General features: G+C 41.2%; 1 protein-coding gene across 2 annotated transcripts in view; it reads right to left on the bottom strand.

Annotated features, from left to right (window-relative positions):
• Window positions 1-11,573, bottom strand: part of POGLUT3 (protein O-glucosyltransferase 3) — a 25,632-nt gene that overhangs the window by 2,925 nt on the left and 11,134 nt on the right. For both annotated transcript variants that reach the window (XM_023208191.3, XM_023208192.3), the window contains exons 3-7: window positions 9,732-10,015; window positions 5,617-5,833; window positions 4,789-4,985; window positions 2,916-3,110; window positions 1,408-1,512 (exon numbers count right to left, since the gene is read on the bottom strand). In XM_023208191.3, coding sequence (XP_023063959.1) covers window positions 1,408-1,512; window positions 2,916-3,110; window positions 4,789-4,985; window positions 5,617-5,833; window positions 9,732-10,015 — 998 coding nt within the window. The remainder of the gene's footprint in view (window positions 1-1,407; window positions 1,513-2,915; window positions 3,111-4,788; window positions 4,986-5,616; window positions 5,834-9,731; window positions 10,016-11,573) is intronic.

The following is an 11,573-nucleotide window of genomic DNA, read 5'->3' on the forward strand; positions in this document are numbered from 1 at the left end:
GTTCACTGCAACCTCCACCTCCCAGGTCCAAGCAATTCTCCTGCCTCAGCCTCTTGAGCAGTTGAGATTACAGGCACGTGCCACCACACCTGGCTAATTTTGTATTTTTAGTAGAGACGGGGTTTCACCATGACGGCCAGGCTGGTCTTGAACTCCTGACCTGAGGTGATCTGCCCTCCTCGACCTCCGAAAGTGCTGGGATTACAGGTGTGAGCCACTGCGCCCAGGCAAGAAATTGTTAAAAAAAAAAAAACTGTTTAACAATTAAAGCTAGACCAACAGAGGGGATAGACCAATTTAAGAGAAGGGCTGCTTCTAGTAAATAGTGTAACTTATCATTTTTATTTTTCTATGAAAATGAAAATATGAGAGGGTAGTATTCACAAGCATCTAGGGAAATTTACTTTTATTATGCCTACAGGAAAATAAATTTAGGTTAAAAACAAGAACATGATTTCCTTTTTTTAATCCTTCCTGTCTAGATTTTTCTGAGTAAAACTTAAGGTAATTACTCAAAACACCAATCCTCGGAATCCCAATAAACACTGTAATTCAGGATTCAGCCCTAAGGTGTTAGAACTGTTATACATATTTTTCATTAGTTTGTTTGCTATAGCAAGCTAAATATTTGCATTCTGCCTTGTACTGTAAAAGGCATGAATCTTAAGTATCACGGAGAATAAGGAGGCCACATTTTGACTAAAAAGGGATGTTAATGATCTCCAGTCCAACCGTTTTGTTTTCCAGATAAAGAAAAATGTTTTTCTCTGAGGTTGGAATTCAATAAAGCATTTAATAAAAGAGAGCACTGAGAAGATGGGAGGAGCTGCTAATCTATATTTGTGAGGGCTCCCAGCATCATTTTTCATAATATGGAATAAAGATGAAAATATGGAGGCCACAGCTGGGCATGGTGGCTCACACCTGTATCCCAGCACTTCAGGAGGCCAAGACAGGCAGATCACCTGAGGTCAGGAGTTCAAGACCAGCCTGGTCAACATGGCAAAACTCCATTTCTACTAGAAATACAAAAATTAGCTGGGCGTGGTGTCGCATGCCTGTAATTCCAGCTACTTGGGAGTCTGAGGCTCCCAAGAATTGCTTGAACCTGGAAGGCAGAGGCTGCAGTGAGCTGAGATTGAGACACTACACTCCAGCCTGGGCAACAGAGTGAGACTTCGTCTCAAAAAACCCCCAAAAATATAAACAAAAAACAAAAAACAAAAAAAAAGGGGGCCACCAAATGAGGACTTAGCACTATCTTTCTCTAGGCAAGTGCCTTGGCTTAGCCAGCCGGTCCATAGGCTGACTCTGAGCCCTTCAGGAAGCCAGGCAGGAAGTGTACAGGCCAAGCGGGTAGTCTGAGGACACCTGACCCAGCAGTGTGGACGGACACTCTGAACTGACCTGCAGTACTTCGTAATAGTAGCAGTAAAGCCTGTGTGGCTGTAGTAGGTCCCTAGCCATCAACTGTCCTTCTTTTGCAATCTTCTCGGCTTCTTCATCATTTTCCTGAAAGGTTAAAGAAAAATAAAAATGAATGAAAATTACTACTAAGACCCACAAAGAGAGGGTTAAGTGTGAAGTGGAACAGATGTGGGGTTGAAAGTGAACAGCATGGGAAAGACAGAACATAATGGAATTATAACTTAAGAATGAGGCTACAGGGGCCGGGTGGGGTGGCTCACTGCACGAGATTCCTTGAACGCGGGAAGTGGAGGTTGCAGTGAGTGGAGATCATGCCACTGCATACCAGTCTGGGTGACAGAGTGAGACTCTGTCTCAAAAATAAATAAATAAACTAATTAATAAATAAATAAAGAATGAGGCTACGGGAAGAGAGTATTTTCCTAGACATCTCTGTTAAAAGATATGATCACGTTTGGCCCCTTTTCCACAGTACGAGGAAACCACTCCTCCCCACAGTGCAACAACCCACGTGCAGCCCCTATTGTGACCATCTTGGTACTTTCCTGGTCGCCCAGGAAGTACTCTTCAGCTTCCTCATCTGTCCCACCAGCCTATTTCCTCTCTGCATGATAGTAGAATGAATACGTTTTCATGTTATAATATCTTTTAAAAGCTCCATGCAAATATGCAGTCAGAGCCAAAAAGTTGTGTTATAAAATGGTAGCTATAAAAGACTGTATTGCTTTTGTAACTGAAAAATTCAGTCATTAGTACCCACAGGCTGTTCATTCAGTACCAGAAATAGTCAGCATTCCTAATTATACTTTTGGAAAATAGTTAATCTTCTACCATGCTGTCCACAGGTAAGCCATTTGCAAGCAACTGAGGCTTTTACAAAGGGTCACAAAAGTGATTCTGCCTCAGGCATCCGATTATTTCCGTAACCATATATTGTTTCTTAGAAACTTAGTATAAAATCTCATAATGGAAGGGTACATTTTTGTAGTTTTATAATAAAATGCAACAGTTTTTTAAATACTTTTACTTTTAAAAAAGGAATTCCTATTTTATGGGAAACGTGATTCTTGCATTATATAACACACATTCATTAAGAATTTGTGCCTTTTTTCTACCTGGGGATAAGAAAAGAGTACTGTAATTGCCTGAAATGTTTTCTTGTTCATAAAGCACCTTAACTCTGGTCTTTCAATCAGTAATTTGCATTTTGTATGTTCTTGTTTGTATGTGTAAACACAGCATTTAGAAAATCTGTATTTTATATAAGGCTGGACTTCAAATCTTCTGAAAATCTTCAAAAATGTTGATAGAGGGTATGCAAAATGATTCTGATACTGATTCTTTAGATATTTCAAGGGAACAGCAATTTCAGAAAACAATATTTCTTTTCATTCCATTATGTCACATCAAATTGTGTTGTGATGGAACTCATCTAACACTGGTAAATTTGTTATTGCTTAAAGAAACAAAAATTGCTGGAAGCATACCTTAGCCCATTTAACTTTCTCTAATAAATCACTCAGATTTCTTTTAATTGGAACATAATGCTTCCAAGGTTCTAATGCCATGTAGAAATGTTCATAGTATGGCGAATCCTGCTTTAAAACCAGACTGTCGCCCAGCATGAGATATGGATATCTGTAAGCAGCCACGGTCCCATCCACATTTACTTGATACTTGTACTGGAAGATGAAAAACAAACAAACAAACTTTCAGTAGTCATTTGTTTCACTTCTGCTTCTCATCAACACCGTAATACCAACTACAGAGGAATTATTTTCCAACTTTGGTGTTTAAAAGTTTTATTTTATAACTTACATCTTCTCTTTGTATAAAAATCACAAGCAGCCTTTCTCAGATTAATTTTAAGAAATACATTGTTTAAAGCTAAGATGCGAAATTTTTGGAAATAGGAGTGAAGACCTATTTCAATCATGTCTCCGTAATATGGAATCCAGATTTCCAGATTTCAGGTAGGAAAACTATTTTTTCTTTTTAAATTTTAATTAATTAATTAGTTTTTTGTTTTGTTTTGTTGTTGTTGTTTTTTTGAGACAGTGTATTGCTCTGTCACCCAGGCTGGAGTGTAGTGGTGTGATCTTGGCTCACTGCAACCTCCGCCTCCTGGGTTTATACAATTCTAGTGCCTCAGCCTCCTGAGTAGCTGGGATTACAGGCACCCACCACTGCGGCCAGCTAATTTTTTTCCTATTTTTAGTAGAGACAGGGTTTCCCCATGTTGGCCAGGCTGGTCTCAAACTCGTGACCTCAGATGATCCGCCCGCCTCAGCATCCCAAAGTGCTGGGATTATAGGCGTGAGCCACTACGCCCAGCCGGGAAAACTATTTTCAAAATTCTTAAAGCTGAATACTGATAACAACAAACACTTTCATTTATTCATTACTTCATTTGTTCCTTATATGCAGTCTATGAAACAGGCAGGCATTGTCTCTACTTTACAGTTTTAGAGCTGAGGAGACAGAAACCTGGAGATGTTTAAGGACTTGGGCAATGCTGGCAACACAGTAGGAAAGCTGTCTGCATATTTGTTGGGTTAATATACTTTGTTTTCCATTTCAAATGCAGTTTTCATAGGCATTAAACCTCATTCAATTATAATAATCTGAAGCAGGTATTATTAACCCCTTCTTTTTGTTTTTACAATTGAGAAAACTGGTATTCAGAGAAATGTATAAACCTCATTCTGAGTCCAAATCCCCTGTTCTACTCATTATCTGGGATGAAGAGGACACACTCCCAGATTTGGTAAATAATTTTTTCTTAAATAATTGGTACAAGGAGTTTTTGAGCCCATCAGGTTTTGTCACATTGTTCACATCTCTCCTCTGGGCCTCGTGATAATGTTCTGAAGGAGTAGGTAGGTATCACATGGGTTTAAAGACCAAGGCGCCAAGACAGGAAGGTCCCATAGTTGGTGGCAGAGGCAGGATAGAAGCAGGCCTTGAACCCTAATCCCAACTCCCACTTTACATATATGGAATTTATACTTTTTCTATTTACAAAAGACATTTGAGATCACTTTAGGTAAAATGTATTTAAATTCCCAGTTTATTAAAGCAAATACAAGAAAAAAAATTGACATAAATACACCAAAATCCCAGGTTAATCCTTATACTATATTTTGAGAATTAAGTACAGTTCTGAGTTATTTGGTAAACTTAAAAACAAAAGAAGGAAACCACAATGAATTTTGTAATTCCTGATATCTATTAAGAAAGTGTGAACATGTGTGTCAGTTCACAAGACAAGAGAAATTTGCTGAAGCCCACCTATTTTGGTAGACTTTTAATACAAAATTTTATCACTTCATATCCATAGAAGAAGACTCAAATGCATACCTTAAAGAAATCAAAGAAACCCATCAACTTGGCTTTTCCAAGCTCCTTTTCTTTCTCTTGGAAAAAGAAATATCCTGTAATTCCTGCATCTAGTAGCTGAGGATTTTCTTTGGACAGCTGTACCAACTGAAGCCTCTCCTCTCGGCTGTCTCTACCTCTGAAGAAAGCTCTCTCTGTTTTATTGATCCAGGAAGGCCCTGCAAGTTTGAAGCCATTAAAAAATTATGATTATGAATTTGACATTTTAATATGGTAAGCACAATCCTCTTTAATCTACTGTTGTCATTTAAGATGTTAAAGCTCTTTTATCATCAACTCATCTTCTAAAGTAGATGCTATTTCAAATAAAATATGGGATTGAGTCTCAATTTGCCAGAAGAACTTTCAAGTTTAGACTTTCAAGAAAATAGTCCTTTTATTTGCTGTATTATATAAAAGAAGGCTCTAATTTCATCTATTTGTCTGCTAGTGAAAGCTCATGCAAGTATTGGTATATTCTGTTATATAATACTAGGAAATACCTGAAATAATGTCGGACCATGTTCAAAGCAAAAAGAGATTCAATGACTTGGCCCACTCACCAAGGCATTAGCTTCTTCCATTTTCTGTGTTTCACAATAAAATGTGAGCTTGGTCTTTGTTCTTACATAGGGTGACCAGAAAAAACGAAATAACTGAGTAACATCCACAAATCTTTAATACCTAGGTTGGTCAGAATTTTGAATACAAGAAAGACTTTTTCTAATATGCTACTGAATGCAAACATATATGTATAACCCACTCTCTAAGCTTTTTCTTCATTAATTAGCCTTGCATTTCCCTGAATACCTGTATTTCCCTGAATAGAGAGGAGATCATTTGTAACACCCCGCATGGCTTCAAGCGTGGAGTGGGTGATGTCATAGGTTGGGAGGACAACATCTCTTGAATCCAGAGAGCCACACCATGAAATGATAGGTATGGGGCTGGGGGTTCCATTGACTTTTCGATGCTCCAAGGGCCAATCTCCAAGATTAACATAAAACTCTAAATCTGGGAGAAGGACCTAAATAAATATATAAACAAACATCAGTGCTGGGAAGATCTCAGTCTTTGGTACTAAATACAACAGTTCTTTGGTTTTCTTACATATTCTGACCGGGCTAACCATTCAAAAACAGCAAGAGAAGAGAGAAGAATGCCTGTCAATTTGTCATCTGTGAGGATCCTACATGGCAAATTCACTTAACCAGGAGTCACTACCTCTGTCCAGAGGTGCATTTAAAATTCGGTGTTTGAGGCCAGGCGTGGTGGCTCACACCTGCAATCCCAGCACTTTGGGAGGTCGAGGCAGGTGGATCACTTGAGATCAGGAGTTTGAGAACAGTCTGGCCAACATGGTGAAACCCCATCTCTACTAAAATTACAAAAATTAGCTGGACTGGTGGCAGACACCTGTAATCCCAGCTACTTGGGAGGCTGAGGCAGGAGAATTCCTTGAACCTGGGAGGTAGAGGTTGCAGTGAGTTGAGATCGTGTCACTGCCCTCCAGCCTGGGCAACAGAGTGACACTCCCTCTCAAAACAACAACAAAAACAAAAACAAAAAACAACAACAAACAAAAAAATGAAATAAAATAAAATACAGTGTTAGAGAAGTGGAAATTGTGTAGAAAGGTATGAATGAATGGCTTCGAGAACCCTCTCTGCCAGCTGCCTAAGAAAATCTACAAAGTTATAACCAAACCCTTGTTTTCCTTCACTATTCTCCCTCTTTACCTCATATGCACTTGCCTCTGGAACATGCCACTCCGTTTCCATCTCCACGATCAATGTCTCAGTTTAGGCCCTCATCGTTTCTTGCCTAGATTGTTGCAACAGCTTCCTTACTAGATGTTCTGATTCTGGGCTCTAGGGCTGCTCAGATTTCCAAAACTAAAATTAATTCCAAAACTAACATTTCTAAAATAACTTGGTTAATGTCACTACCAAGCTCAACAGAACCTTAAGCCTATGGCACAAGATCTCAACTCTCTGGCTGGCATTCAAGGCCTCACTATCTTGTTCCAGCTTGGCTATAAGCCTCATATTTCATCTGCCCACATACCAGGAAACCTCAGGCTACTCTCTGAAAATGCCATCCACCTCAACATGTAATTCCCTTCGCTTAGAATGTTTTACTTATTTAACTTGGCAGTCTCCTTTCTAATCCTTCAAGCCCAGATCTAACACCACCTCTTCTATGACTCACCCTCCTCCGGCACTTAAACCCAAGGTACTTACTTTTCTTGAGGCCTATCATCATATTGGGATATAACTCTTTGTTTTTATTCACATCCCACCCCCACTTCCAAACAACAAAACCAAATCCCACTAGAGTGGGCTACTCAAAGACTAGGATTGGGTTTCATTTATCTTAGATTTATGTCTTCCCCAGCCACTGGGCAAAGAACAAAAGGAAAGGGTGAGAGATGTGAATATTCACCCTCTTGCTTCCCTGTCATTATTATTATTATTATTATTATTTTGAGACAGGGTTTCGCTCTGCCACCCAGGCTGGAGTGCAGTGGTGCGATCTCGCCTCACCACAACCTCTGCCTCTCAGGTTCAAGAGATTCTCGTGCCTCAGCCTCCCGAGTAGCTGGGATTATAGGCGCGCGCCACCACGCCTGGCTAATTTCTGTGGGGTTTTACCACGTTGGCCAGGCTGGTCTCAAACTCCTGACCTCAAATGATTCACCTGCCTCGGCCTCCCAGAGTGCTAGGATGACAGGTGTGAGCCACTGTGCCCAGCCTCCCTGCTATTATTTATAAACTCATTAATAAACTCCACATTGGACCGTACTCACTGTGGAGTAGGGTTTCTCAAGCTCACATTATTGACATTTGGGGTTAGATGATTCTTTGCTATGGAGTTGGGGGGTGCTATCCTTTGCACTGTAGAATGCTTATCCACTAGATGATAACAGCAACCCCTGAGCTGTGACAACCAAAAATGTCTCTAGACATTGGCAAACGTCCTCTGAGGGGCAAAATCATCCCTGGTTGAAATCTACTGCTATGAAACCAGCAACATGGGTTAAAGAGGCAAGAATACAGGGCACAGTTGACTAGTTGTAGCCCAGGAAGAGAGCACTACCTTTAGGAGCAGATGCCCATCATATGCTTGTATCCTCACATTGTAGGCTGGTGGCAGAGGGGTTGGGGACTGCTATTTAAAGTAAGAACTGACTGCAGGCACACAGTCAGCATACTTGGGGAACTGTATAACATATCAGGAAAACTGTGCTTTGTTTTTTGGTTTATAAAAATCCCTTGGCTGGGCGCAGTGGCTCACGCCCAGAACTTTGGGAGGCCAAGGTGGGTGGATCACGAGGTCAAGAATTCGAGACCAGCCTGACCAACATGGTGAAACCCCATCTTTACTAAAAATACAAAAATTAGCCAGGAGTGACGGTGCACGCCTATAATCCCAGCTACTCGGGAGGCTGAGGCAGGAGAATTGCTTGAACCCGGGAGGCAGAGGTTGCAGTGAGCCGAGATCATGCCACTGCACTCCAGCCTGGGCGACAGAGAGAGACTCTGTCTCAAAACAAACAAACAAACAAACTCCCTTGATGGTCTCTCTGAGTAAGAAAGATAAATATTGCCCACCTCCATCCCTCACCCTGTATGATCAGAAACAAGGACAAAAGGTAGTTTAAGTTGCTCTGCTTAAGAGGAATTTAGAGTTCTGCAAATGTGGAAAGAGAGGTTGAATAGTAAGATAAGGGGGCGCTATTGGGGGATGTGGAGAGCCTGAAAGACAGGGGGCCTAACCACATTAGTGAGACGCTAAGACCTTAAGGTCAAGGACAGCCACGAGAAATTCCCAGAGGCAAGCATGACTGAGAGTCTGATTAGTACAGAGATGTCTATTTTTAAATATCAGGATTTTTGTTTGTTTGTTTTTTAGTATGTACTGGTGGAAAAAAAAAAAAAAAACCTGTTTCTGGTACCCCAAGCTTTGACAAAATGTTCCATGCACGCTATCTTCTAGGTATGCTTAGGGTAAAACAAGGAAAATGTGTTCTAAGTTCAAGTCATTTTGAGGCGAAGAGAAGAAAACAGCTGCAGAAGGTGAAATCTAAACAGGAGTGGTATTCAGCAGGAACAGAGAACTTAAAGTGACCTCTCGGTATGGTTGTGCATGCCTATAGTACCAGCTAGCACCAAGGCTGAGGCAGGAGGATGGCTTGAGCCCAAGAATTTGAGACTAGCCTGCATGACACAGCAAGACCCCACCCCTATTTAAAAAAATAAAATAAATAAGAGTTCTGTTTGGATACTGTAAATATAGACTATTAAAAAAAAGAGTAAGAGGTAGTAACCTTGTTATAAATGTCTGAAAGCTCAAAGAAACCTTGGGAGTGTCCTGTACGGCATACCTACCTGGAATGGGGGCTCAAGCCACTTTATTTTATTTTATTATATTTATTTATTCGAGATGGAATCTCACTCTGTCACCCAGGTGGGAGTGCTGTGGCGCAATCTTGGCCCACTGCAGCCTCCACCTCCTAGGTTCAAACGATTCTACCTACCTCAGCCTCCTGAGTAGCTGGGATTACAGGTGCCCACCACCACGCCCAGCTAATTTTTGTATTTTTAGTAGAGATGGGGTTTTGCCATGTTGGCCAGGATGGTCTTGAACTCCTGACCTCCGGTGACCCACCCGCCTCAGCCTCCCAAAATGCTGTGATTGCAGGTATGAGCCACCATGTCCGGCCTCAAGCTACTTAATTTTAAATCTTACAGGAAAGTGAGATCCACAAAGGTGGAGAACATACGAACACTCAGATTGCAAATATCTTAGATGCCCATTTCTCAGCCTAAAATCTGCTTCATCCTTTGTCATTATAATTCTAAACATTTAAATGTGTATATCCAAATAATTAAACTGTATTATCAATTCATTCATTCTCCTACCTTTCTTGTCAATGATAACAAAATCTCATCAGAGAACATCTTGAAGTCTGTGTATTTTCCTAAAGATCTCCGGTAAATGTGGTTATCGAGAATCGTGTAATGAACAATGGCACCTCTCTCATCCCCAAACCTTTTGGGGACTTCGTTTAGCATTTGCTGGAGATTGATGCTGGGAAAGGAAGCAAAATCTTTTGCAATCTGTGGTTCCTTGGTTGGACAAGGAAGAGTTTTCTGCCAGGCCTGAGGATCTTCCGGACACTCACAGTACTCATGGTACACTGGTCCTAGGGAAGGAAAACATGAACAAGGCCGCACTCCATTAGCAAGCACCACAACACAGGGAGTCACTTGTGTCTCTGCTTCTTGGTGAATTCTAAGATTATCCAGAGATAATCTGCCCTAGTCAAATCAGTGGTGTAAGTGATTATGTTAAGAGTCCTACACTTTTACTTTCCTTTTCACATCACCTTGGATAACACAATTTAGTATATGCCCTCTCCCAATCTAACCTACTCTCGGTCACTTAGCTGATAAATTCATTTCTAGTAAGGTATAAATGGCTGGCAAACATAAAACAACTTACCTTTTAGGAAGGAGAAAAAGAATGTATTAATTTTTAGACATTATGTAAACCAAAAATAAAATTCTAAGCCTCCTAGACCATCGAAATGGATCCCTCCTTTTGGCCAAGGGCATTCCAAAGTTAACCTGAAAAACTAGTTTGGCCATGAAGGGAAAGGGGAGACAGGCATACCTCCTTATACCCTCCTCCCTTTTGGAATTCAGGCCCAGCTGACCAGCATTAACATCAACACAGACCTTGGTGAACTGACTCTTTAAGTCTAATAAGAAACATTTGCAATCTCTTCTCTGTAGCCTGCTACCTGGAAGCCTTATCTGCATGATAAAATCTTGGTTTCCGCAAACCCTTATCATAAGCCCAGACATTCCTTTCTATTGATTCTAAGTCTTTAGACAATAACTTAATTTTTTCAACCAACTGCCAATCAGAAAACCTTTGAATCTACCTGTGACCTGGAAGCTACCGTCAACCACTCCCAACCACACCCACCCCTTCCAGTTGTCTCTCCTTTCCAGACCAAACCAATGTACATCTTACATGTATTGATTAATGTCTTTTGTCTCCCTAAAATGTATAAAACCAAGTTGTAGCCGGACCACCTTGAGCACATGTTCTCAGGATGTCCTGAGGGTTGTGTCATGGGCCATTGGTCATTGAGTCTGAGAGGTGGGGAATAATAAGGTAAACCCTACAGTTCCTACAGCCTACTGCTTAAGGGAGCTTCGAGGCTGTAGTGCAGGGTGGGGCACTGTAGGCAAAACCAGGTAGTCTCACTGAGTTGAATATTTGGCTCAGAATAAATCTCTTCAAATATTTTACAGTTGGACTTTCTTCTTCCCTCCCTTCCTTCCTTCCTTCCTTCCTTCCTTCCTTCCTTCCTTCCTTCCTTCCTTCCTCCCCTCCTTCCTCCCTCCTTTCTTTCTTTCTCTCTCTCTCTCTCCCTCCCTCCCTCTGTTTCTTTCTTTTTCTTTTTTTTTGTGGCAGGGGGACACAGTCCACTCGGGCTGAGACTCTGGCAGAGTCGCCCAAGCTGGAGTGTAGTGGTGTGATCTCAGCTCACTGCAACCTCCACCTCCCAGGCTCAAGCGATTCTTCTGCCTCAGCCTCCCGAGTAACTGGGATTACAGGTGCACACCACCATGTTTGGCTAACTTTTTTGTATTTTTACTAGAGATGGGGTTTCACCATGTTGGCCAGGCTGGTCTCAAACTTCTGATCTCAAGTGATCCACCTGCCTTGGCCTCCCAAAGTGCTGGGAT

Source organism: Piliocolobus tephrosceles, chromosome 13 (assembly GCF_002776525.5).
Source record: "Piliocolobus tephrosceles isolate RC106 chromosome 13, ASM277652v3, whole genome shotgun sequence".
Lineage (NCBI taxonomy): Eukaryota > Metazoa > Chordata > Mammalia > Primates > Cercopithecidae > Piliocolobus > Piliocolobus tephrosceles.